General features: G+C 39.8%; 3 protein-coding genes across 7 annotated transcripts in view; 2 read left to right on the forward strand and 1 right to left on the reverse strand.

Annotated features, from left to right (window-relative positions):
• The window catches only part of LOC132659897 (uncharacterized), a 62,784-nt gene extending 37,635 nt beyond the window's left edge, over positions 1-25,149 (forward strand). The window contains exon 2 of the mRNA XM_060416601.1: positions 2,791-25,149. Coding sequence (XP_060272584.1) covers positions 12,428-13,789 — 1,362 coding nt within the window. The 5' untranslated portion in view covers positions 2,791-12,427 and the 3' untranslated portion in view covers positions 13,790-25,149. The remainder of the gene's footprint in view (positions 1-2,790) is intronic.
• The window catches only part of FILIP1L (filamin A interacting protein 1 like), a 388,439-nt gene that overhangs the window by 257,182 nt on the left and 105,052 nt on the right, over positions 1-26,205 (reverse strand). The gene's annotated exons all lie outside the window — the stretch shown is intronic.
• The window catches only part of CMSS1 (cms1 ribosomal small subunit homolog), a 394,573-nt gene that overhangs the window by 184,958 nt on the left and 183,410 nt on the right, over positions 1-26,205 (forward strand). The gene's annotated exons all lie outside the window — the stretch shown is intronic.

Raw genomic sequence — 26,205 nt, forward strand, 5'->3', positions numbered from 1 at the left:
CTCTACAAATATGAGGGAATTCATTGTTCTGTGTCCATGAGGAATGAAAAACACAATAATGAAGTTAATCAAAAATGCCTTTCAGATGGGTCAAAACCTTTTTTACAGCAATTGTGTTTAAAGACTTTTGAAAATAATTTCTCAAGGATATTTTTCTCTGACTTCTCTGAGTTATTGAAGTAGCCAAGAAAAATTTCTCTAGTATTGATATAGAGAAATTGAAGCATCCCATTGTTCACCTACAATCTCCATTATCAACTGTTCAAACCAGTTGGATCCTACAATAGTTACTGCGAAAAGTAAAATCAGAGGATGAAAGTAAAGGAGAAGAGACCATCTGATGGAATCATTTCAGAATGTAGAATTATTTGCCAAAAGAAGTAAGAACGTGAGTTTGGTCTGAACAGGCTGGAGGAAGGCCAGAAGGGGAAAAATTCCTGTACTACATGATATAAATCAATTACTAATAGATTTTCTTTTTTGTTTTGTTTTCTGTGATATGTTAATCAGAAGGAAAAAGATATATGTATGTGTATGTGTGTGTGTGTTCAGGTATAAAGCACAGGGAAACATAAAACTGAGTTCTACCAAATGTTGAGGTGTGATATGATTGATCCATACTTCTGGAAGTATATCACAAATTGACTTAAGCAGATTTTTGTATACATGTATAGTGAACTTGGAATGTGATTGTTTGGGAGCCAAAAATGCATTCTTTGAGTGCAATTTTACTAGTAGCAATTCATTTATTTATTATGTAGGATGTCTTGTCAAACCAAATTAAAGGTTATATTTTGTCTTCTCCACGAGTAATCTAGAGCCAAGAATGAAAACCACATAATATATTTTTAGGATTAAACCATTTATTACTGATAGATAATGGCAGAGCAGAAACAGAAGGCACCAGTTAGTCTGCATTAGCTCATGAGCCCTGGATAACTTTTTTGTGAACTCTAAAGGTTTGTGAAATTCTATCACTTGCATTAACTTTCTTACAACTTTCTGATGTGGTCAGTTGTCCTCTATCCCTGGTCACTGCAAGGGGCTTCTAGTCTCATGGTGTTTGCCAAGAATTTCCTCCTTTGGGTGTATTTTAGAAAGAATAAGTCTCCTCTCTGGCCAGCCATTTTAACCACTATGGGGGCAGAATCGCAGTGTGTCAAAAGGAAAGGCTTGTGTAGTAGTAACAGAAAAACCTATTTTCTATTCAGTATCCTCTCTGATTGAGAAGCTAAGTTAAAGTCATATATAGCTAATATTTATTGAAGACCTTCTGTGCTGCCAAGTAGCAGCCCAAGGCATAGTGTACAGAATAAATACCGAAGTGAAAGTAGCTCAGTCATGTCTGAATCTTTGCGATCCCATGGACTATACAGTCCATGGAATTCTTTAGGCCAGAACACCAGAGTGGGTAGCCTTTCCCTTCTCCAGGGGATCTTCCCAACCCAGGGATCAAACCCAGGTCTCCTGTGCTGCAGGTGGATTCTTTACCAGCTGAGCCACCAGGGAAGCATAAATACTGAAATCATCTCTTAATTCAATGTGCATATGAAATAACACATTTCTCAGTAAGACTTGGGTTAATTGGATTACAGAGAGAGTTGAGTGACAAATCCTAGTGGGGGTCATAGTTTGGTTTTTTTTTTTAAGGTTAAGAAACATTGATTCAGAATATTTAAAGAGCTCCCAAATGGAACTGGTTGTCTAGTAAGATATAAGTCCCAGGAAAGTAAGCTAGCCAAGCCATTCTTTTAAAGTAAGTCTGAAATTTCCCTTCAGCCTTCTGAGTGTTTCTTATAATCATAAGAAAAGCTTTGTTTCAGAGGCCATTTCTAAAGTCCTGTTGCATATATCCATGAAGCACATTGAAGACTAAAGCCATTGTGACCCCAGGACACATTTGTATCACAATGCTTTGATGCTAATTGTTGTTATTATTCAGTCCCTAAAGCCGTGTCTGACTCTTTGAGACCCCATGAACTACAGCATGCCAGGCTTCCCTGTCCTTCACTATCTCCCAGAGTTTTCTCATACTCAATGCCCATTGAATCACTGAATCCATTTAACCATCTTATCCTCTGTTTTCCCATTCTCCTTTTTCCCTTTGTCTTTCTCAGCATCAGGGTCTTCGGATACTAATACGACCTTAATGAGATAACAGTTTGCACATAGATCTAAGTCAATAGCAAAAAATATATTCACAAAAGAATTAATTGCTGTAAGATATCATATTCTTTTATATCTGTTTTGAGTTTTGTAACAGGATACAAAGTAGAAAATTCTAATCATTTTTATTTTAATAAGAACCAAATATGCCAAATGTATTGAAATTATAAGACATACAGATAGCTTCCATCAACAGGGTGCTTGATGGACAGTGCTTAGGCATCAGTGTGTAAGTTGATTGTGATAAATACATCTTGGATTAGGGAGTCTTTCATGAAGCTCGGTACACTAAATATATATGGCCCTCCCTCCATTTCATAATCATAGAGACATACCATTGTAAAATAAAGAGAATAAAGATATGTGTGTGTTTGGTGGGTTTTGTTGCTTTAAAAAAAAATAAAAACGTATATCACTGGCATAGATTATTTTTAACAGCTCAGTTTAATTCTAATGAAGGTTGAAAGTGAAAGTGAAGTCGCTCAGTCGTGTCCGACTCTGCAACCCCCATGGACTGTAGCCCACTAGGCTCCTCTGTCCATGGGATTCTCCAGGCAAGAATACTGGAGTGGGTTGCCATTTCCTTCTCCAGGGGAATCTTCTCGACCCAGGGATCGAACCCAGGTCTCCTGCATTGCAGGCAGACGCTTTAACCTTTGAGCCACCAGGGAAGCCCCTTAGTTTTCTAAAAATTTCTAGTGAAAGAGAATAAGAGGAGAGTAATTACATGAGTTATAGAATTTACTTGAGGTTGGCTGATTAGTATGTTTACATTCTTTTAATGGGAAGAATTGAGATGTTAGTTTGTCAATGAGAGAAAGCACAGATAGCAGATGGGGAGAGAGAGGCTTACTAGGAAGAAATGAAGTGGTCGTGGGTATGGACCCAAGAACTCAGGTAGAGGGAGGAGAACGGGTCTTCCTTTACTTAACTGGGCATTTGGCATGGTCACTGCTAAGCATCGTACAGTGCACAGAGCAGCCGCTCACGAAAGAGAATTATCCATTCCAAAACACCTGTAGTGCCAAGGTTGGGAAACCCGGATCTAGTTGAGAGAGCAAGAATACACTGGGGGACTGTACAAAGGAATCTTGAGGTGCAAGAAATTCAAACTGAAGAAGCCTAAACCCTGAGGCCTTAATCTTATTAAAAACAAAGCCACAATTTTGACAAGACTAATAATTCTGTTATTAACACAATGTCGGAATTAGTTTTGAGACCTCAGTTGTTCTCTTGATGGGTGCATGTAATAAAACTATTTTGAAATTCCATTTTAAATTGCATGCATATGTCCAATGAGCAAGTCAGCAAAAATGCTTTTGTTAACTTAAAAATAATACTCTAGCAGTAAACATTTCATTAACTTGATCTGGCAAACAATAATGCACATAGTTTTAAAACAGAGCCACCAATCTCTTCTCCTGTTAGATTCTTGAAAGATTTCAAGGATCATATTCTTCTAGGTCATTAGTCTGTTTTTGAGGAATATCTATGTTTTACAAATCAAATTAAAGTTAAAAGCTGGTACATCAGAATGCAAAGATGGATTAATTTCGTTGTTTGTCAATACATGTTTATAATAAGCTTTTTTTAACTATTGTTCTAGTTTAACAAATTTTTTATTTCTATAATAAATGAATAAAAGCTAAAAGCATTGTTATGAGGCCCTTGATTTTAATCCAAACCATATGTTTTCTCTTCTTTAGAAAGTCTGAAATTTCAGTCTTCTGAGTTTCTCTTGTAACAAAAACTGTTTTAAAAGCCATTTCTATCAGTTCAGTTCTGACTGGTAGCTAGATGGTACAAATAAGCAAAAACAACCCTTTCTGTTAGCTTCCTCAAAACATGGATACATAGAATTGTCTAGATTAGCTCTGTACTTTTTACAGGAACCCTTGTTACAAACGTATACACTTTAACTTGCACTAATGGCCAGTTGTGCACTGTAGGAACCGGTACTTCCAGTCAGTAATTTGTGCCTTAGTCCTAAATCTGGCAGGTGCCTTCATTCTCCTAGCTAAAAGCAGCTATTTTGGTTTCTATTAAAACTTGTTTCATAGTACTAGGTAATTAGAAACTTTCTGTGTTTTCAGATTTTTGTATGGGATTGTTAGAAATGTGGTGTAACTAAGATTATACCTTTAGCACAGGTACATTTTCTTGTGGATTGTGAAGGAAAAATTAGTGGTGATTTTTTTCCTCAACAAATTCTTCAATCTAACAGTGAGAAGAACATTTATCTAATGATTCACAGTTTACAGAGCATTTTCCTATGTATTTTCTTGTCTGGATCTAGCAACAACTGTATGAAGTGACGGTTATTATCCTCTCCTTGGAGATAAATGAACTGACAATTTAAGTGAGGCTGATGGCTTGGAGCAGGGATTCCCTGATGGCTCAGACCCGAAATGCGGGAGACCCGGGTTCGATCCCTGGGTTGGGAAGATCCCCTGGAGAAGGAAATGGCAACCCACTCCAGTACTCTTGTCTAGAAAATTCCGTGGATGGAGGAGCCTGGTGGACTACAGTCCATGGGGTCGCAAAGAGTCAGACATGACTGAGCGACTTCCCTTATGGCTTGGAAGCTCACAAAGTCCAAATTGAGCCTCCAGAAATTAACAGCCAGGTGTTCTGGTTCCTGCCTTTTGGGCTCCAGTCCTGAGTTCTGCTCTGCTTTCTCAGGGACTCCAGGCCATATGTTTGGGACTGTAGGCAATTCAGTAGGGGCCAGAGGAGTGGGGGGAGGCAGGGGCGGCAAGGGGAAAAACGGGAAAATCCCCTGGTCGAGAAGAGCATCTCTTCCTGTGCAGTAACCTGTTTCCTCTGAAGCCCCAGTACTGCAGCACTTGCTTTGCCCAGTTTCTCCAGGTGACTCCAGCTCTCAGTCCCATTCATTGGTCTAAGCTGAGACCCTCTTCTCTTAGTCATCCTGCTCCTGCATTTCACTGTTCCTGCAAGGCACTTTGCCTGTATAATGAAACATTTTTTAAATTGTGGAATTGTTACATCCAAAGCAGTTTTTTTAATTAATATTCATCAGTTTTTCTCCTTTATATCTTTTCCTACAGAAAAATATTTAAGGTGCAAGAGTAGTCAAGTTTTAATATACTAATATGGTATTAGTGTGTTAATATTAAAAGTTAGCATTAATGTGAGAGAAAGGAAAGTAGAAATAACAAACTTTCACTTGTTCAGATTAGTTTTAACAAGGCATATTATTCACAGTCAACGTTAAGATTGACTCTGACTCTGTGTTAAGACTGACTCTATGTTTCAGATAGATACAGAAACTGGGGTAGTTCTCCCCTTAGTTCTAAAGCTTCTGGCACCTTCTTGCTAGTGGAAGAATGAATTTTACTTTACAAGAGCAGAAATGCCAGTGTTTTGTATCTGAATGTAATATTAAGAAGGCTGGGTCTTAAAATCTCATAAAAGGATTATTTTTGCAACTCCTTATTTGCATTTTATGTTTATACATGAGAGAGAAAGAGAAGTATATTGAACTCATATTTTCTGAGTGCCTATTACATGCCAGATGGGGCCTCCCATGTGGCTCAGTGGTAAAGAAAGTGCCTGCTAAGCGGGAGGTGTCTGTTCAATCCCTGGGTCAGGAAGATCCCCTGGAGAAGGAAATGTTAGCCCACTCCAGTATTCTTGCATGGAGAATCCCATGGACAGAGGAACCTGGTGGGCTACAGTCCATGAGGTTGCAAAGAGTCTGACATAATTTGGTGACTAAATACCAACAGCAATTATATGCCTGATACTATTGTAAGCCCTAGAAATACAGTGATGTGCCAGCCCTAATGATAGTTCCAGTGGGAGGCAGGAGAAAGAGGTCAAGAGAAGAGAGAAAGGTAAAAGCAGAAAAATAGAAAGAGTGTCCATATCAGAACTTGAACCCACAATCACTGGGGAACTATAGCACATCAGAGAACTTAACATTGATCTGTTCACCCACCTGCTTACTATCCCACCACAGTTCCACTGAGAGCTGCTGCCCCCCTAATCCCAACCTCACCTCTCAACTTCTTTATTTAGTGAACACCTATTATGTGTTCCTCTAGGTTTTCGCTCCTGGCTACGATTAGAATTACAACAGAACCATTAAAAAAATATAACAATGCTTACACTCCTCTTGGGCGTCCCTGGTGGCTCAGTCAGTAAAGAATCTGCCTGCAATGCAGGAGACCCGGGTTCAGTTCATGGGTCGGGAAGATCCCTTGGAGAAGGGAAAGGCTACCCACTCCAGTATTCTTTCCTGGAGAATTCCATGGACAGAGGAGCCTGGCAGGCTATAGCCCATGCGATTGCAAAAAGTCAGACATGACTGAGCAACTAACACTTTCCCACATACTCCTCTTAAAACCAATTAAATCAGAACTTGGAGATGATATCCTGGCATCAATATTTCTTCAAAGCTTCCTGTGATTTTGATAAACAGCCAGAGAGTGCATTTCCCATCAGGTGCTCAAAGGGAAAATAAATTTAAAAAATAAGAAGAAAATCCACTCATGTTTATAAAAGATAATACCTTTCTGGAATTCATGAAGAAGGTGGGGGAGTTAGACACTTATTTTTCCTTCTATTTTTATCCAGTAAATAAACATTTGACTCCTTCTGTGAATGGAGGGGAGTTGGAAAAAGTATAAAGCATGCCCTTTCACTCAAGAAGCAAGAGAAGATGCTGTCATTAGCAATAAATGTAACCATTTCAAATGGCTGATCTATTAATACCAATTTGTGAATTGTGATATCTACTTCAGGTCACATGCATCTCCAAAGGCTGACAACAGTCAGTGAATGTTTCCAGTGATGTTTTTAGGAATAAATAGGAATTTATTGAAGAATATAATAATAACAGGTTTGATCTGGGTCAGGAAGATCCCCTGGGGAAGGGAATGGCAACCCACTCCAGTATTCTTGCCTGGAGAATCCCATGGACACAGGAACCTGGTGGGCTACAGTCCATGGCGTCACAAAGAGTCGATGACTGAGTGACTAAACTTTCATAATAATAATTATAAGTAGGAATACGTTTAGGAATATAATAATTATTTCAAGCAATATTCCTATTGTTGAAAATATATGAAGTGATTCCACATACTATTTAATCCCCAACAAAGACATTATTGAGAAAATGAACCACTTGTCACTATTAAGTAACAAATCTAGTTTTTGAGCTAAAGTCTTCCAAGTCCATTGTTCTTTCAAATATCCAGTTGCCTTCAGTCTTCAAGTACACATCAGAATACTCAGGGAACTTTTTCAAAATTACCAGGGACCAGCTCATCAGTGGAGAAGGCAATGGCACCCCACTCCAGTATTCTTGCCTGGCAAATCCCAGGGACGGAGGAGCTTGGTAGGCTGCAGTCCATGGGGTTGCTGGGAGTTGGACACGATTGAGTGACTTCACTTTCACTTTTCACTTTCATGCATTGGAGAAGACAATGGCAACCCACTCCAGTGTTCTTGCCTGGAGAATCCCAGGGACAGGGGAGCCTGGTGGGCTGCCGTCTATGGGGTCGCGCAGAGTCAGACACAACTGAAGCGACTTAGCAGCAGCAGCTGCAGCTCATCAGTATTGCCTAATAATATATGGAGGGAGCAGCGGGAGATGAAGAAAGGGAGGGCAGCAGGGAAATAACATAGGTGCTTGTGAGCCTTAGTGTTACCTCCTCTGAAGTGAACATTAGAATAGATGAGTTAATAGTTTAAAACTTTGTACATAGCTATGAAACTAGAGAGTTTTTATGAAGAGATAAAATAAGGGTAGCATGAAGTAACAGAGGTTTGATATCCCATAAATACCAAATGTCTGGTAACCTAAGTCAGAAGTCACTCTGTTATTATATAAACCTTATTAAAATGTAAATTAAATGTAATGTATCCTGAAGAAAATTGCTTTGAAAATATGGGCTAATGCTTTCCACATCACAAGTCAAGATCAAATTGAATAAAGTTTTTCAGACCAATCACTCCAGGCTCTTGCTAGACCATAGAGTTGAAACCAGTTTAGTCTTGTATAGAAATTCGGAGTCATATTGCATTACTGAAAAGTATTTAATCAAAAAACAGTATTTAATCTAAGCAAGATCTGTTTCTATCTGAAAAATTACTTTCCATAAAGTAATACTATTTGTGAAGTATAGATCTAGCATAGATAGTCCTAGTTTAGGACTATAGATCTAAAAGGTTTTTTTTTTTTTTAGGTGATATTTTCTATCATGGTAGCCTATTGAAAACATCTTTAAATAAGATGAGTTTTAATTCATTTTGCGTGTGTTTAAATGTATGTGTACCACCACAGTCTCTAAATATATTGTATAAATGGAGAGGAAGAGCTATATTTATATACATATAAAAAGAATGTTCATCTTTTAATTAGACTTTTACCAACCATAGTTTCCAAGGGAAGTAGGGTTTATGGGTGGTGCTGCTTTCCTAGGGGAAAACTACAGCCTATTTAAAAGTTTTTGGAGTTTATTTCTTTTGTGGATTATGTAGACCTTTTGTTAGCCTCTTATTCCTTTCATCTCCTGATTGTCTTTTGATTATATAACTTACTGAGATTTCTTTGGGCTAATTAAAGAGAGATGAAACTCAATGTTGTTAGTCTTCCTAATAATCACTTGGTATCTCATTTCTAGAAAAAGAATTGTTCCTTCTCCTACCCACAGTGAGTTCATTTCGTCTGTAATCTGTATCCTCAATTCAATAACAGCTGATTTACTCTAAAACAGCCAACTTCAAGTTGGCCTTCTCACTCATGTAGCCTCAGCCTCCCCTTTCTTCCCAACATCCTCTCAACCTAAAAACATTGCTAAGACTTTTTAGCGTTAACATTTGAGCTCCCACCATACAGGTCACATCTAGTATCCTTATAGTCACGACTAGTAGATACTTTTTACCCTTGTTTATCTTACTTAACCTTTTAATAACATTTATTAATCATACCATATATATCATACCATATCCGTCTTGAATTAATTCTTCCCTTGTCCTGTGTGACTTCTTTTGCTCCTGTTTTCTCCCTGCTCCTATGTCTGCTCTTTCTCAAGTCCCTTTGATGGCTCATCTTCTTCTGTCCGTCTCATAAATGTCCATACTTCCCAGAGTTTTATTCCCAGCTCTCTTGCTTTGCATTTAGTCCCTGGATAATTTTGTTCATTTTTGGCTTCCGTCAGTGGTATGTTAGTGCCTGTCTGTAAGAACAAGTTGTGCACATCTCGTCTCAACTTTTTGTTCATAACCATCATCTTGGTAGTTTGAGACTGGCCCACGTGGGAGGATGTATGCCGCAGAAACAGGCAAATGCTACAAACCAAGGAGGGGTAATTTTTTGTTTTGTTTTTTTTTCTGAGAGTTTAACAGCATGCCACTGGCTTCAGCAATGACGTGTGTGCTGCCAGTTTCCAAACCTGTGTCTCACACTTTCTGAGCTCCAGCCATTATTCCCAGCTGATTTCTGGCCAGCTTCGCTTGAATGCCCAAATGGAACTCATTATGTTCTCCCAATCCAGCGATCTCCTGCCCTAGCCCATGCTTTGGCTAACAGCCCCACCATTCATTCTCCTATCTTCCTTGCAGAAAGCCAGAACTTCTGCATCTACTTGATACATGGATGTCTCCACCGTGTCTCACAGAAGATTTAGTTAACTCAACAATACGTGTATAGGGCAGGACAGGATAATTTCTCTCCCAGTGGTAGTAAAGGAGGGGATCTGGGCAAAAAAGAAATAAGGACAAGAAAAACAGATGAACTCAGAAGTGAGATAGGCACCCAGGACACATGCCATGAAGTCCAGCCAGCTATATCCCGCCAGTTAGTTCAACATCCTGAATTGCTCTGGATTCTTCTTTGCCAGCAAGGCAATATCACAGTCTCTCTATTCACCCTCCCTGCCCCAAACTTACTGCTTTCCCAGCCTCCCATTCACTTCCCCACAGTGTTTCCAGAGAAATGATTCTTAAAATCAAACCTGACTCCACCACACCATCTTTCCCTTCACCTTAGAAACTTACAGTAGTTCTCCACCACCTTTGGAACAAAGTCCAAACACACACTGAGAGGAAACCTCTGCTAGATTTTTGGTTTATCCTTTAAGACTTTTCTCAGACACCACTCCTCTGTGAAGCCTTCCCTGGTTCCCATAGGCACTTCTTCCACTGTATGTATGTCTATATTGTATAATCTGACTTGATCACACGTGTGTATATACATACACACACATTGGATTCAATCCACAGTTGTTGAATGCCTACTTTATGCTGTGAATTATATTTAGCATTAAGAATACAGAATAAGACAGCCCTTGTTTTTTTAAAGACCTCCAGCTAAGAAAAAATATTTAAGCAAATTATAGAAAGTATGTTAAGTTTTGCATTGTAGAACAGAAATTACAGGGAGGAAGAAATAACAGGCAGGAAGAATCAGAACACTGTCTTATAGCACATGTTACAATTTTTTGTGATTATTACTTATGTTTCCCGGTGGAACACAAGGCATGCATATCCCATGCTTCACAGTGGGAAATACAGAGTAGGTGTGCAACAGTAGCTGTATGCTGGATGGATGGATGGATAGGTGAATGAAAGGAAATTGCAACAGCTGCCTAAACTTAGTGAGATGATGATCAAGTTCTCGTGATCCTTACCCTCCTTGTCATTTGTTACCAAATTCATTGAGAGTTAGGTGAATAAGGGTGTGTGAATATGAGAATGTGTTTGTCCTAACACTCTATAGGGTAAATATTTGCCATGGGAACTTCTTTTTTGTGGTTCAGCCAGTTATGAATCTGTTAGCCTTCAGGGAGGAGCTCAGGGCCTAGCCTTTTCAGTTAGCCCTTTGCTAAATACATCAAAGTCTGTCACTTGATGGTTCATTTGCTTTACAGTTTGCCAGCGGCCCAGGCAAAAGGTCCCAATTAAAAGATCTGTGTGTTTCTGTGGTCTCTTGCTCAACGGTAGGGGGAGAATCCCCAGGCCTTCATCACATCGCTGAACTATGCATCCAGTTAATCTTGTTAGATTACAACAAAACAGAAAAAAACCCACACCATTCTAAAAGTTCAGTGTCACCCGTACTGTTGTTCCCTCTAATCTCTGAAGGCCTCTGTTCATGCTGACATAGAAGTGTCTAGACTCTAGAACAGCAATTCTCAGTCCTAGCTTTAAAAAAAGGCAAAGCAATACCTGACCCCACCTCCAGGGAGTTACTGGCCCGCAGCAGTGCCTGGGCATCAGTGTTTTTTGAAAGTGCCCCAGTTGCTTTTAATGTTTAACCAGGTTTTGGCAAATTGATCGGGCCAGAAAACCTAACACTTAGCTTGGAGTTTACGTCACATGACTGCCTCCTTCTTATCCTTCAGGTCTCTACCTAAGTGTCAGCTTTTCTGTGGGCCTCCTCCCTTACCGTGTGGCTCAGGACATTTACCATAATCTGAAAATAACTTATGTATTTATGGATTTTTTTTGTTTATTATCTGGCCCTGTTGCTAAGTTATGAACTTCATGAGATATTTATTGGCATCTACTGTTAGAAGAGAGTCCACAGCTGGCCTTCGATGTGGCCAGTCGATGATATAAGTTGCAATGCCAAAGATTACCCACTGTGACCACTTCTTTATAAAAGAAAAACAAAACACCTTTTTATTCACTAAGTAGTATATAGTTGTTACAAATTCAAGCAGCACTGCTAAAAGTGCAACTTCTAACCCCCATTCTCCAGGAGTAACCATTGTTTATAATTCAGTGTTTATCATTTAAACTTTTTTATAATATGTACACAAATAATATACAAGCTGGATAAAACAGAACTGGACACTTTAAAAATGTATTACTCAGTAACTGTGGTATATGTAAACATGTAGTTAAAGCCTGGAGTTGCCCTTTGGCAAGACACCTGTAAGGGTAACTTGATGATTTTGTAAAAACGAAAAACCTAAGTTACTGAATGATTGAAAGTGTTCAGTTTATCTTGTTTCACCTTGTTTTTTACACACACACACACTTCCTGAAAATGAGTTCTTACTGCACCTACTGATAATGAAATTTGTTTTAGAAGTGAGTTCTCCCAAAACTGAGGCTTAGATTTAAATTATTTTAAGGGTGGTAAATGGACTGGAATGGGTGAATTTAACTCAATGACCATTATATCTACTACTGCGGACAGGAATCCCTTAGAAGAAATGGAGTAGCCATCGTGGTCAACAAAAGAGTCCAAAACGCAGTACTTGGATGCAATCTCAAAAACAACAGAATGATCTCTGTTCATTTCCAAGGCAAACCATTCAGTATCACAGTAATCCAAGTCTATGCCCCAACCAGTAACGCTGAAGAAGCTGAAGTTGAACGGTTCTATGAAGACCTACAAGACCTTTTAGAACTAACACCCAAAAAAGATGTCCTTTTCATTTTAGGAGACTGGAATGCAAAAGTAGGAAGTCAAGAAACACCTGGAGTAACAGGCGAATTTGGCCTTGGAATACAGAATGAAGCAGGGCAAAGACTAATAGAGTTTTGCCAAGAAAATGTACTGGTCATAGCAAACACCCTCTTCCAACAACACAAGAGAAGACTCTATACATGGACATCACCAGATGGTCAACACCAAAATCAGATTGATTATATTCTTTGCAGCCAAAGATGGAGAAGCTCTATACAGTCAACAAAAACAAGACCAGGAGGTGACTGTGGCTCAGATCATGAACTCCTTATTGCCAAATTCAGACTTAAATTGAAGAAAGTAGGGAAAACCACTAAACCATTCAGGTATGACCTAAATCAAATCCCTTATGACTATACAGTGGAAGTGAGAAATAGATTTAAGAGACTAGATCTGATAGATAGAGTGCCTGATGAACTATGGACGGAGGTTTGTGACATTGTACAGGAGACAGGGATCAAGACCATCCCCATGGAAAAGAAATGCAAAAAAGCAAAATGGCTGTCTGGGGAGGCCTTACAAATAGCTGTGAAAAGAAGAGAAGCAAAAAGCAACAGAGAAAAGGAAAGATATAAGCATCTGAATGCAGAGTTCCAAAGAATAGCAAGAAGAGATAAGAAAGCCTTCCTCAGCGATCAATGCAAAGAAATAGAGGAAAACAAAAGAATGGGAATGACTAGAGATCTCTTCAAGAAAATTAGAGACACCAAGGGAACATTTCATGCAAAGATGGGCTCGATAAAGGACAGGAATGGTCTGGACCTAACAGAAGCAGAAGATATTAAGAAGAGGTGGCAAGAATACACAGAAGAACTATACCAAAAAGAGCTTCACCACCAAGATAATCACGATGATGTGACCGCTCACCTAGAGCCAGACATCCTGGAATGTGAAGTCAAGTGGGCCTTGGAGAGCATCACTACGAACAAAGCTAGTGGAGGGGATGGAATTCCAGTTGAGCTCTTTCAAATCCTGAAAGATGATGCTGTGAAAGTGCTGCATTCAATATGCCAGCAAATTTGGAAAACTCAGCAGTGGCCACAGGACTGGAAAAGGTCAGTTTTCATTCCAATCCCAAAGAAAGGCAATGCCAAAGAATGCTCAAACTACCGCACAATTGCACTCGTCTTACACGCTAGTAACGTAATGCTCAAAATTCTCCAAGCCAGGCTTTAGCAATACGTGAACCGTGAACTTCCAGATGTTCCAGGTGGTTTTAGAAAAGGCAGAGGAACCAGAGATCAAATTGCCAATATCCGCTGGATCATGGAAAAGCAAGAGAGTTCCAGAAAAACCTCTATTTCTGCTTTATTGACTATGCCAAAGCCTTTGACTGTGTGGATCACAATCAACTGTGGAAAATTCTGAAAGAGATGGGAATACCAGACCACCTGACCTGCCTCTTGAGAAACCTGTATGCAGGTCAGGAAGCAACAGTTAGAACTGGACATGGAACAATAGACTGGTTCCAAATAGGAAAAGGAGGATGTCAAGGCTGTATATTGTCACCCTGCTTAGTTAACAGAGTATTATTATTTAACTCATTTAACTCTATGCAGAGTACCTCATGAGAAATGCTGGGCTGGAAGAAGCACAAGCTGGAATCAAGATTGCCAGGAGAAATATCAATAACCTCAGATATGCAGATGACACCACCCTTATGGCAGAAAGTCAAGAGGCAGCTAAAAAGCCTCTTGATGAAAGTGAAAGAGGAGAGTGAAAAGTTGGCTTAAAGCTCAACTTTTAGAAAATGAAGATCATGGCATCTGGTCCCATCACTTCATGGGAAATAGATGGGGAAACAGTGGAAACAGTGTCAGACTTTATTTTTGGGACTCCAAAATCACTGCAGATGGTGATTGCAGCCATGAAATTAAAAGACTCTTACTTCTTGGAAGGAAAGTTATGACCAACCTAGATAGCATATTGAAAAGCAGAGATATTACTTTGCCAACAAAGGTCCATCTAGTCAAGGCTATGATTTTTCCAGTGGTCATGTATGGATGTGAGAGTAGGACTGTGAGGAAAGCTGAACGCTGAAGGACTGATGCTTTTGAACTGTGGTGTTGGAGAAGACTCTTGCGAGTGCCTTGGACTGCAAGGAGATCTAACCAGTCCATTCTGAAGGAGATCAGCCCTGGGATTTCTTTGGAGGGAATCATGCTGAATCTGAAACTCCAGTACTCTGGCCACCTAATGGGAAGAGTAGACTCATTGGAGAAGACTGTGATGCTGGGAGGGATTGGGGGCAGGAGGAAAAGGGGATGACAGAGGATGAAATGGCTGGATGGCATCACTGACTTAATGGACGTGAGTCTGAGTGAACTCCAGGAGTTGGTGATGAACAGGGAGGCCTGGTGTGCTGCAACTCATTAGGTCGCAAAGAGTCAGACACGACTGAGCGACTGAACTGAACTGAAGGGTGGTAAGTTTTGTAGTACTTCCTCAGTTTATCACAGTTTAGCTCTTTGGAAACATACTGGTTCAGGGATCAGTGAACCATGCAGCCTAAGTCTAACCCTTCACCTGTGTTTATAAATAATGAACTGTGCTCATTCATTTACATACCATGTATAGCTGCTTCTGTGCTATAATGGTAGAGGTGAGTATTGTAACAGAAATCACAGAACCCACAAAATCTAAAATATTTATTGTCTGGTTGTTTGGCGGGAGAGTTGGTTGATTTCTGCCCCAGTTGATTTAAAATATTATACAATCAGGAAAGAATCAGAATAAGCCACGGGAGCCCAGTGTGTAAGAATGTGTTGATGGTTCTGAGGTGTTACTCATTTCTAGCTAAAGAAAGAATTAACTGTATATGTCTGTTTGCTTTCTGTAGCAAGGAAGACTGCCAGAGGATGGGTGAGGGATAGGATAGGAAAGGGATTGGGAGGCATGTTCTGTCTAGCTGGGTCCCATTTTCCTGTCAGGCAGGTCACATCTTCTCCCTTCCTATTCTCTCCCCTCCCAAGGAGAACAGTACTTGTTACAGATGCGCCCAAGATTTTCAAAATACCTGTAGGTTGGATCCTTTGAATTTAAACCAGTCTGCCCTGTCTTTGCTGCCAAGCTTCATAAATCATTTGGCTGAACAATTAAAGGGCTGGGTGCTTTGTTGAATGCTGCTCCAGGTGCAGCGACCCGCCCCTGACCCCAGCCACTCAGCATACAAGGTAGGGGACCCCACACAGTGTCGGTTTTGAGGAAAGGTCTTCGGTTTTTTTCCTTCACTGAGCTTGTCTATTTTCCCCAGTATCAAGTTTGTTGAAAATGCTCCTCTCTGGAGATTCCATTGAAAATCTTGCAGTGATAGGTCTTAAAGTGTTTGCACTGGTCAGTTTGGAAAGATGCGGCGCTGTGACAGATGGACAGCATTATGGGGGGACAGGCTTACCAGTTCTTCCTGGTCTCTAATGAGTGCCTCCTTTGGGCTGGTGGTGTGTGAACTTAGAAACCGATAGCTCTTGACTAAATCATGTACATACTGGCCCTGCATTTGGTTTAGAGTTAGGGTTATAACATCTCTCTTAAATTTGAATTATTGGGAAGCTAGACTGCCCATTTTGTACCCCTGTTTCTTGTTTCCATCCCTTGTGACTCTTCTTTTTTGTTTAAACCATTGCCCCTGCAGAAAAGTAGGTGTTAACGCATTATATCCCCTGAAGAGCATTTACTTTCACACTTATGTGATTTAGAGGACCTCCCTAGTAGCTCAGCTGGTAAAGAATCCACCTGCAATGCAGGTAAGCCTGGTTCGATTCCTGGCTCAGGAAGATCCCCTCGAGAAGGGATAGGCTACCCACTCCAGTGTTCTTGGGCTTCCCTGCTGGCTCATATGGTAAAGAATCCGCCTGCAATGCAGGAGACAGGGTTTGATTGCTGGGTTGGGAAGATCCCTTGGAGGAGGGCATGGCAACCCACTCCAGTATTCTTGCCTGGAGAATTCCCTGCCAGGCTCCTCTGCTCATGGGGTCACAAAGAGTTGGACATGACTGAGCAACAAAGCATATTACCTCAGGTATGAACATTCATATTTTCTGAACCACCAGTTCCTACCCACCAGTTTTTCTGTGCTTTAACAAGATTTGTGCATAGCTACCTGCTCTTTCAGTATTTCAGAATGGTGATGGAGGTAGCCAAATATTTGAATGACCTGTCTGGCTGAGGACAAATAAAGCTGACTTATACAGCTAAATGTTTATCTGCCTATTGTATGGGTATGATTGGCCTGGATTTTTAATGATGAAATCACAGAACTGGGAGGGACCTTGATGATCATCTAATTGTACAAATGTGGAAAGGGCCTATAGACGTGGAGTGACTTGTCTGAAATGATGAAGCCTAGTCCTTGAGGTCTTCAGACCAAATGGCTTAACCTGTAGTTACACATCCCACCCATAAGACTTCCCCTCTAAAGCATGATTTAAACAAAAGGAAATGCCAAAAGCTTTAGCTTGGGTTCATATTGCTCTCCATGATGAGTATGTGTGTGTTCTAAGGCTCTTTCTACTGTCTGCAAATCAGACATTCTTGCTAGGTTGCATCAGAGTCCAGGCGACATGATTGATGAAGAAAGGGCAAAGGAGGGATGACGTTATGGCTCATGCAGCGTTTACCTGAGAATTATCTCTAGCTGTGTACTGCTCCGTGTCCGTGTGACTCATGTACTGAGCCACTGCCATCCCTGTTATTCAGCACTGTAGCCTCACACTTACCTCACCCTATGTTTCTCTCCTTTTCTTGCCAAATCTGATTAGAAGCACTTTTGTTTTGAGCCCATGTTTATGAAGCCTTAACTGGACTTGCACCGATGACCATGTAGAGAAAAGAAAAGAATGTTCGAATAGGAATATTACATATTGACTTGGTCAGATCAGCTTGATCTCTCAATATGGGTCGTTAAATACTTACATAGTACTTAACTATGTGCCCCATAATGTTGACGCTAATGGTTTTCTTCCTTAGATGGCTATTTTGTCTCTCAGCTTCAGTTCAACAGATTCACAGCGAACAAACCCGTAGCAAGTACCTACCTGTATCAGTGACTATGATGCATACTTTACGCTTTTTCTTGTAGACCTCAAAGCAGTTACTACTTGTACTCGGATTAGAGGTTAGGACACTGGCCCAGTTCAACTAAGTGTGTCAGAATTGGGATTGGAATCCTGGTCTCTTGACAGCAAATATAGTACTTTTTATGCTACATAACAAATGACTTTGATTTATGTAATCAAAAAAAATTTTGCCAGAAAAATATCCAGTTCTGTCTGGTTGATATTCATACTTGATCTGGTATCCCTCCCACCCCGTTCGTTTTCCTTGGGATACTAGAAGTCAAGAGAGTAGGCATGTGTATATTTATCAAAATAACCAGCCAAACTCAAGTCATTTGGTGGAGTTGTAGCATGCAAACATTGAATTTGCATGGATTCAACTATACCTGCTCAGCAAATGAATATAAAAAGAGGAGGAAGAATAATTTACATTTTGCAGACAAGTCTACTCAGGTATAAGTTATATTCAATGAGTCTATGCCCAGGAGTGAACCTGAGATGTATATTGTTTTTTCTCAGTCCGTGACTGTTCCCGTGTTCTCTCTCAGGGCGAGTATCTTGCCTTGCTCAGTGTCCTGTTTGGGATAGCCTGCATCTTAAATACATACAAGCCAAATATTCCATCTTGTAGTCAACCAAAGGCATAATAATCTATACCAATGCAGGAGGAAAAACCCACCTGGATGGGGCCTACTGAGAGACAGTATATTGACTTCCAGCATGGGGCCTTCCTAGGGTATTTTCAAAGTAATTTGGACACAACTTGTTTGTTTTTGTTTTTTGTTTTTTCCTTACATATTCTTTAAAAAGCCCAAACCCCAAGTAAAATGCAGCTCCTCTAGGTTGGCATTGGCTTGCATATAATCAGGCAGGGAATTTTTCTTTAGGTTGAACTGAAACTGTCTTGGGCTCTTCAACATTGTACATATTGGTGGCTAAACATATCTTTCATTTTTCGTGTGTTGTGCCAGGTTGGGGGGATTAATATCAAGCAGATTAGATGCTCACTATGTCCATGAAAGAACTATGTTGTCAAGAGAATTTTGTCATCACTGAAACCAAGGGAAGAGAATCAATGGAAGGAAAAGTATGATGGGGTCACTCAACACAGTGTAGAGAGAGAGAGGATTAAGAAAAATCCACTGAATTCAGCTACTGGTTTGAGAGTCATTGTGATCAGCCATAAGGTCAGAAGCAAGATACAGGGAGTTATTGTTGTTTAGTCACGAAGTCGTATACGACTCTTTTGCACCTCCTTGGACTATAGCCCACCAGGCTCCTCTGTCCGTGGGATTTCCCAGGCAAGAATACTGGAGTGGATTGCCGTTTGCTCTTCCAGGGGATCTTCCCAACCCAGGGATCGAACCCACATCCCCTGCATTGGCAGGCGGATTGTTTACCACTGAGCCACAGGAAAGCACAAGGAGTTAAACAGCATCTAATAGTAGGTCAAAGTAGTCAGCAAGATATGACTCTGACAGTATGGCTCAGCAGTAAGTCAGGGCACAGGGTCACAGAACTGAGGGCATGAGCTGGTGATAGTAGTACCTAAAATGTAGGATTTGGAGGTTAAAAGCAGAAGCACATGGCATCCTCAAGAAGAATTCTGGCTTCTGAGTTTATCTGAGATTCCCCATGTAGTGCGTGTGGGCAGGCACTGACCTCTGAGGGAGTAGAGGCAGGAGAGTTTTCGGTGTGTACTGACAAGCAGCTTCTCATAGCTTTGTACCCCATGCACTTTGGATCTCACACAGTTGCTTTTCTAAGTAGTTAGGTTCCAATTTGCTTGCAATTTGAGAAATCAAAGCTGGCTGTGAGGGGCTCTCAGTGGGTTAGGGAAAAGGGTGCCAGAATGCAGCATACACAGCTGGAGAGCCAGTAAAGGTTCAGCTCTCGTGAACAGAACACCAACTCATTCATAATACCTAACCTCATCACATTCAAGGAAGTGAAGTTAAAACAGGGACACCTCCCTTTCTTTCCTGTGTTTATGCAGCTAATAGCACCTTGCATTGTTAAAAGTGAAATCTTGTTGTTGATCATTTTCTTTCTCTCAGATTGCTCACTTTGTATTTTTGACTCACTGCTCTGTGTGGACTATAGGAGATTGCTTGCTTGACTACTGCCCCTAAGAAACAGGCTGCCTTGGAAAAGTTGAAGCTGGGAGGCTAGGATGCCCCAATTAGGACAGGGTGTCTGGGGCCCCTTCCACCCCCCACTGTGTGTATGAGAATCTCTTTGGCTGCTTATTAAAAATGTAAATTCCAGGGTTCCGCTCTAGAGCAACTAAATATAAATCCATGATCAGATGTGCCTCAAGAATATGCATTTAATAAGTGCCCCTGAGGATTCTTATGAAGCCTAAAATGTAAGAACCACTGACCTAGAAAATATATTCCTAAATTCTTAAAAGGTAACATTTTAACAGATTGAATTCTCATTACTCTAAAGTTAAATTTTATTAATATAAAAATATACTCAGGCATATTTGTTTCAATGGAAATTTATAAACCTCTTTGAAACTCTTTAAGAGAAAAATGTTAATACAAAGTACATGTAAAATGTTAGCAGTGGTAATAAATTAAACATGTGGGTATGAAGAAAATAAGATTGTTATGAATTCACAAAGACTGTATGTTTTATAAAATTTCTGTCTTTTCCTAAGAAGGGGAAGAGGTGAAAGGAGGGAAGAACACAGGGAGAAGCTTTCCCTAGCTTTGAAGATCCTAATTCTTTGTTCTTCTTGCTCTAAAGTACAGCTGCTTCCTACTCACAGTCCTTTTCTACAAGCCAGCTGTGTTCCATTCATCCCCACCTCCGCTACTGCTTTTTCAACTCTGATACACCAGAACTAGAGGGGGTAATTACTGGATAAGAGAAAAGCAGTTTGATAGGAAATAGAATTGAAGTTGTATAAGTTATGGAAAGGAGGGAAGCAATATTTCTAGTTTATAAAAAGACTTGAAACCTTAAGACAGAAAGCCCTTAGCCATAGCTCTTTGAATAAAACCGTTTGTTGTGGTTGTAAACTATGTGGGATGTAGTTTTGGGGAAGTGCTAGGGGTAGCTGCTACTGCTGCTGCTAAGTCGCTTCAGTCGTGTCCAGTTCTGTGCGACCCCATAGACGGCAGGCCACCAGGCTCCCCCGTCCCTGGGATTCTCTAGGCAAGAACACTGGAGTGGGTTGCCATTTCCTCCTCCAATGCATGAAAGTGAAAGTGAAGTCGTGTCCAACTCTTAGCGACCCCATGGACTGCAGCCCACCAGGCTCCTCCGTCCATGGGATTCTCCAGGCAAGAGTACTGGAGTGGGGTGCCATTGCGGCAATAATAAAGACTGGCTCCAATTCCGCTGCTCCTGTTCATAGCCTCAGAAACTAACCCAAACTAATCTCTTCCTCAGCCCTCCTCGGTTGTTTGGCTCTTATTTAAATTTCGTTTTTGTTGTCTTTGATTGTTGCCTTTCTATAAATCATTTCCCTAAATAATCTCAAAGTTTCTTCAAATTATGTAGCTCCTTTGAGAATAGTCAGCAGCACACTCCTTTCCTCCTTCCTTGTAATCAACATCCCTACTACCCACAGATTGGTCAGTTTGAGTCCCTCCTTTCACCCCTTTTCAGGGGGTGATCATCTGCAATTTTCTGCTCTAAAGGCTCCTTTTAAAATAATATTTATTCTACATAGTCATGGCATCCATCATCCAAATTCCAGACATTTTAGTTTTACCCTTTTAATTTTATATTATTAAAACTTGGCTTTGGAATGATGAGAATTCAGCTTGTTTATCTTATAATTTCTCTTCCCTTAAGAAAATTCCAACTTTAAATGTACTCAGCCCTTAGCATGGTAACTTCTAGAATTTGCTCCTTAAGCAAAGAAATTAAAGCTAAGAGCAAGTGTCTCTGACTCTGTTTAGCATCAGATAATCAAATTAATAATTGCAGCATGTCAGCCAAAGTAAGCAAATGTTCTTCCTAGGTAGAACTGTGGTGCATTGTCTTGAGCTGTTTGATTACTAAACCTCTGCAAGCTGTTAAAATTGAGCTCTAATGTGCATTGTGAGAAGCAAAACAAAACACAAACTTGTTTTTAAAGTATTTTTGTCTGGTCTTATTTTATGTACTCCTTGTTCATAACCTGAGCATAATGATGTTAATTACTTTTTCAGTATTTACTGACTTTCTTGGTGCTAGTATTTTTTCATATAAAGTTTATACCATCTTGTGGCCTATAATTTTCTCTGACTCGCTATGTTTCTCGTGTCCTTGGCATCCATTATCCTATTGTCAGATGTTTGTAATGGGAAGGAAAGAAGAAATCACCTGTTGTTTTCTGCTCTAAAGGCTTTATTACTTTTCCTGTTTTTATCTCCATGACCGTGAGAGTCAATAATTTGGGATTCTTAGGTTTAGCCTTTTTGTCTTTGCTTATCAGAATCAAAATGTCTTATTGCCTGAGATTTTCATTCGACTAGAAGACTATGGAGAGTAGACTGACTTGCCCACAGAGAAGTTCTAGCTGTATTCACTGATCCGTTTTGTATGAAATACCAAATTCTGAAAATTTATGCTTATACATCTCCCACCATAAAAAGTTGGTACGATGAGACAAATCAAATTATGAAGGAAGCGAAAATCCAGTCAGGAGAAACTAATAAGAGACCCAGTATGCAATGCAGAAAGGAGTTAGGGACAGATATACTTAGCTGGATGGCTGAGGCGCAGTAAGCCTAGGACTGACCCAGAATATATACAGATTTTGCTCCAGTCACAGGGCTTCCTTGGTGGCTTAGACAGTAAAGAACCCGCCTGCAATAAGGAGACCTGGAGTCGATCCCTGGGTTGGGAAGATCCCCTGGAGAAGGGAATGGCTACCCACTCCAGTACTCTTGCCTGGAGAATTCCATGGACAGAGGAGCCTGGCAGCCTACAGTACATGGGGTCGAAAAGAGTCGGACACAACCGAGCGATATACAAGGCCAACCTCTAAGTACTTTAAATCAGAGCAGTTCTTCACTGAGGGAAGTTAGAGTGTCCTACAGGCAAAATGGACCTTGTTCCTTTGTGACTTTGACAGCCACCGTGATGACTTGTCATACAGGGCTGGCAGGAGATGTATGAGTTGTCTGGGAGCAGTAGGAAGACGGCAGGAGCTGACCACTGAGGGCATAGAGGCAGATATCAAATCATATCTATTGGTGAGCAGATTCTTATGGCCCCCACCCATTGGTTACTACATACTGTGGGTTAATTGGTTTTATAAGTAGTTAAGTTCTTGTTTTCTTGCAGTTTGGGAAACTGAGGCCTCCCTGGGACTTCGGGGTTAGAGTTGATTTTCCTAGCACAACCTTGCCCTATATACAGGGTGTTGCCCTTCTCATCCACTAACCTAGCATAATATTTTCCACCTTCCTAATCTTTGTACTAACATAATTACAATAAATTGCTGCTGCTCTTGAAGATAATCTCTCTGCTCACATCTGGGTTTAAGTCTTTCTTTAAGTAAAGCTACTTAAGTAATGGGGAGGAAAGAGCTTTTCCATAAAGTTAAGGTCTTTCCTTGATAAAGGTAACTACTCCACCCCTCCTTCCCAGTTAGATCCCCTGCCAGCAATAGCATAGACTTGAGTTAGTGCCAAATGGTTTAATGCCATAAGGACTCACTTGATAAAGGCTATGCATGGCAGAGGAAAAAACAAAATTCCCAAACTTTTTTTTCAAGATTTCCATATGAGATGTAGTTAGGACACCCTTCATCTAATAGTTACCCTGTGTTTGCCATAGTCATTGGCACCCTGCAATTCTCATTCTTCAGCTCTTCTAGAGATTAGAAATTATAGGAATTGCTAGCTAGCTATGTCAACATGGACACCTACTCTAGCTACAGAGAATTTGACAGAAAGGCAAAGACGGAACAACTGTGGGATTAATACTGTGATCATTCCGAATAATTGTCTGTTAAAGACAGCAGCACTCAATGTTGTCCTTCATTGTTACATTCATATTTTTTGTGTGTTTGTTAGCTTTGCTTCCCTTATTGTAGAAAAAGCATTGTGATCTTGCTCTGGCCCTGCATAAAGAACTAGCGTAGCACAGACAGTGTCAACACAAAATAAACAGTTGTTGGGTAACTGACTAGAGGAAGCAAAATGATTTCATAGATCCCTGGTTATAGGGAATATTGATTAACAATCAATACTTACAAAATATTCAGACCATTCAGAAACCTGGAACACCTACCTACAAATACAAAGAAAAGGGTTTTTTTTTTTTGGTGTTTTTTTTTTTTCTGTTTGGCTGACAGTGATTTCCAAATCTCATATATAATGATAGTTTTAGCCTCAACATCCACCAAACCTTTACCATAGTTGCTAATGAGTAATAGATTTGACTGGCTTATGGTAGACTCAAAAGAAAAATAAAAAATCTGTGGCCTTTAAATATTAGGATGTCCCTGAGTGGGAGTTCAGATTGAGTGCAGGTGGCTGAGTTTAGCAAGACCTGTTTCAGTTTAACTACTCAGAACTTTCCCTCTTGTTTGAAGAAATTAAGGGATTTTTAACCAAACCTGCAATTTAGTTAAGAATACAAGAGTCATCTGCAGTTTATTTTTCTGTTATCCTAAAACAAAATGATGGCTGATATAAATTTCCACATAGTTAAAGCTCATGGTAGTGGTAACAATAATGATAGCATTAAAAGCAGGAACAAGATTGCCTGCCCCTGTTAGCAGTGTGAGTAATCAAAGGCATTAATGGACCGTGAAAACTGGAGAGCTGGGGTGACCGTGGGTCAGAGCTAACATACATAGGCAAGCACGGTATAGGGGAAACTTTCATCACCTCTGCTACACTGAGCCTTTTCTCTCGATAGGGCAAGCTCTTAATTTCCCCTGGTTGTTAATCTGGCACCTTTCATGAACATCAGTGTTCACTTTGGAAAATAAAAAAGCAAACACCCAAAACATCTAAGTGTTAAGAGGGAAAGAAAATCAACAGAGGAAATTACAGCAGCACTTGATACAGTGGCACCATTTTCTTGAGTCATACGAGGCAAAATTACTTGAAAGTTTGTAGCTTTGACAGTCTTTCTTTAAGACAGTAACCAGAAGCCTTGGGAGAGAAAGTAACATGCAGATAGCATCACAGTTTAGTGTGTCCACATTTTCAAAACTGACCTCTTACAATATATATGAGTCAAATGATTTGAAAGTAGATACCACTTCCTTTCTTCATTGCTTTTGCTCCCTGTTTGTCATTTCCTTTCTAACATTAATTACCGTTTCTGAAGGAATTGGTGTTTCCTGACCTGGTATACTTTATATTTGTTTCGGATAGTCCATCAATTTAAGATAACTGCCATGTTTTTTAACTCTAGTCTATTGAAGGTTGAATACAATACGAAATGCTCACTTTCTTCTAACACTCTTGTTTTTTAGGTAAGTCATCTGATTGGAGTGACATTTCATTTGATGGAATTTTCCATTTGGTAAAGTATTACTATTTTTATCAAATGATATAAAGTTTGGTTTTTGTGATTTCTCAATTTGTGTTTTCCCACAACATTGACCTTTAGAATATGCTCTGTCATAAGGACAAAAAAATATGAGAGAAAGAGAGAGAAAGGGAGAAAAACTAGGAAATAAGTGAAAAGGCAAACAACTAAAGATTATTTCTATGTCCAAAAAAACCCCACTGTTGAAAGAAACCTACATCTTTATAGCTATTTTCATCAATTTTGCTCATTAGAACTTCAGGAATTGAGTTATTATATTTAATTTTATTTTAAAAAGATTGGGCTTGCTTCAGACAATCTCATTAAGTTTTAGAGCTGTAGTTTCTTGATTGTATTTGGTGAAAATCTGACATTCCTCAAAATGTTGATCTACATCTTGGGAAAGCCATTCTGTCTCATCAGAGAGCTTTTCTTTGGAATTAGAATTGTAAGTCTTCAGAATCTGTTTCATTTTAAAACATTATTATTAAGTAGAAGAAACAAATATATAGTTTTAGAAGCATAAAACCAGGATTCTATGGCACAGAGGTGACTTTCTGATTTTTCATTGTTAGTGTATAGGAATGCAAGGGATTTCTGTGTATCAATTTTATATCTCCCATTTTGCTATATTCATTGATTAGCTCTAGTAATTTTCTGGTGGCATCTTTAGGGTTTTCTATGTATAGTATTATACCATCTGCAAACAGTGAGAGTTTTACTTCTTCTTTTCCAGTCTGGATTCCTTTTATTTCTTTTTCTTCTCTGATTGTTCTGGCTAGGACTTCCAAAACCATGTTGAATAATAGTGGCAAGAGTGGGCACCCTTGTCTTGTTCCTGATTTTGGAGGAAATGCTTTCAGTTGTTTACCATTGAGAATAATGTTTGCTGGGGGTTTGTCGCATATGGCCTTTATTATGTTGAGCTGTGTTCCTTCTATGCCTACTTTCTGGAGAGTTTTTATCATAAATGAGTGTTGAATTTTGTCAAAAATTTTCTCTGCATCTATTGAGATGATCTTATGGTTTTTTATCTTTCAATTT

The sequence above is a fragment of the Ovis aries genome, chromosome 1 (assembly GCF_016772045.2).
Source record: "Ovis aries strain OAR_USU_Benz2616 breed Rambouillet chromosome 1, ARS-UI_Ramb_v3.0, whole genome shotgun sequence".
In the NCBI taxonomy this organism is placed as follows: domain Eukaryota; kingdom Metazoa; phylum Chordata; class Mammalia; order Artiodactyla; family Bovidae; genus Ovis; species Ovis aries.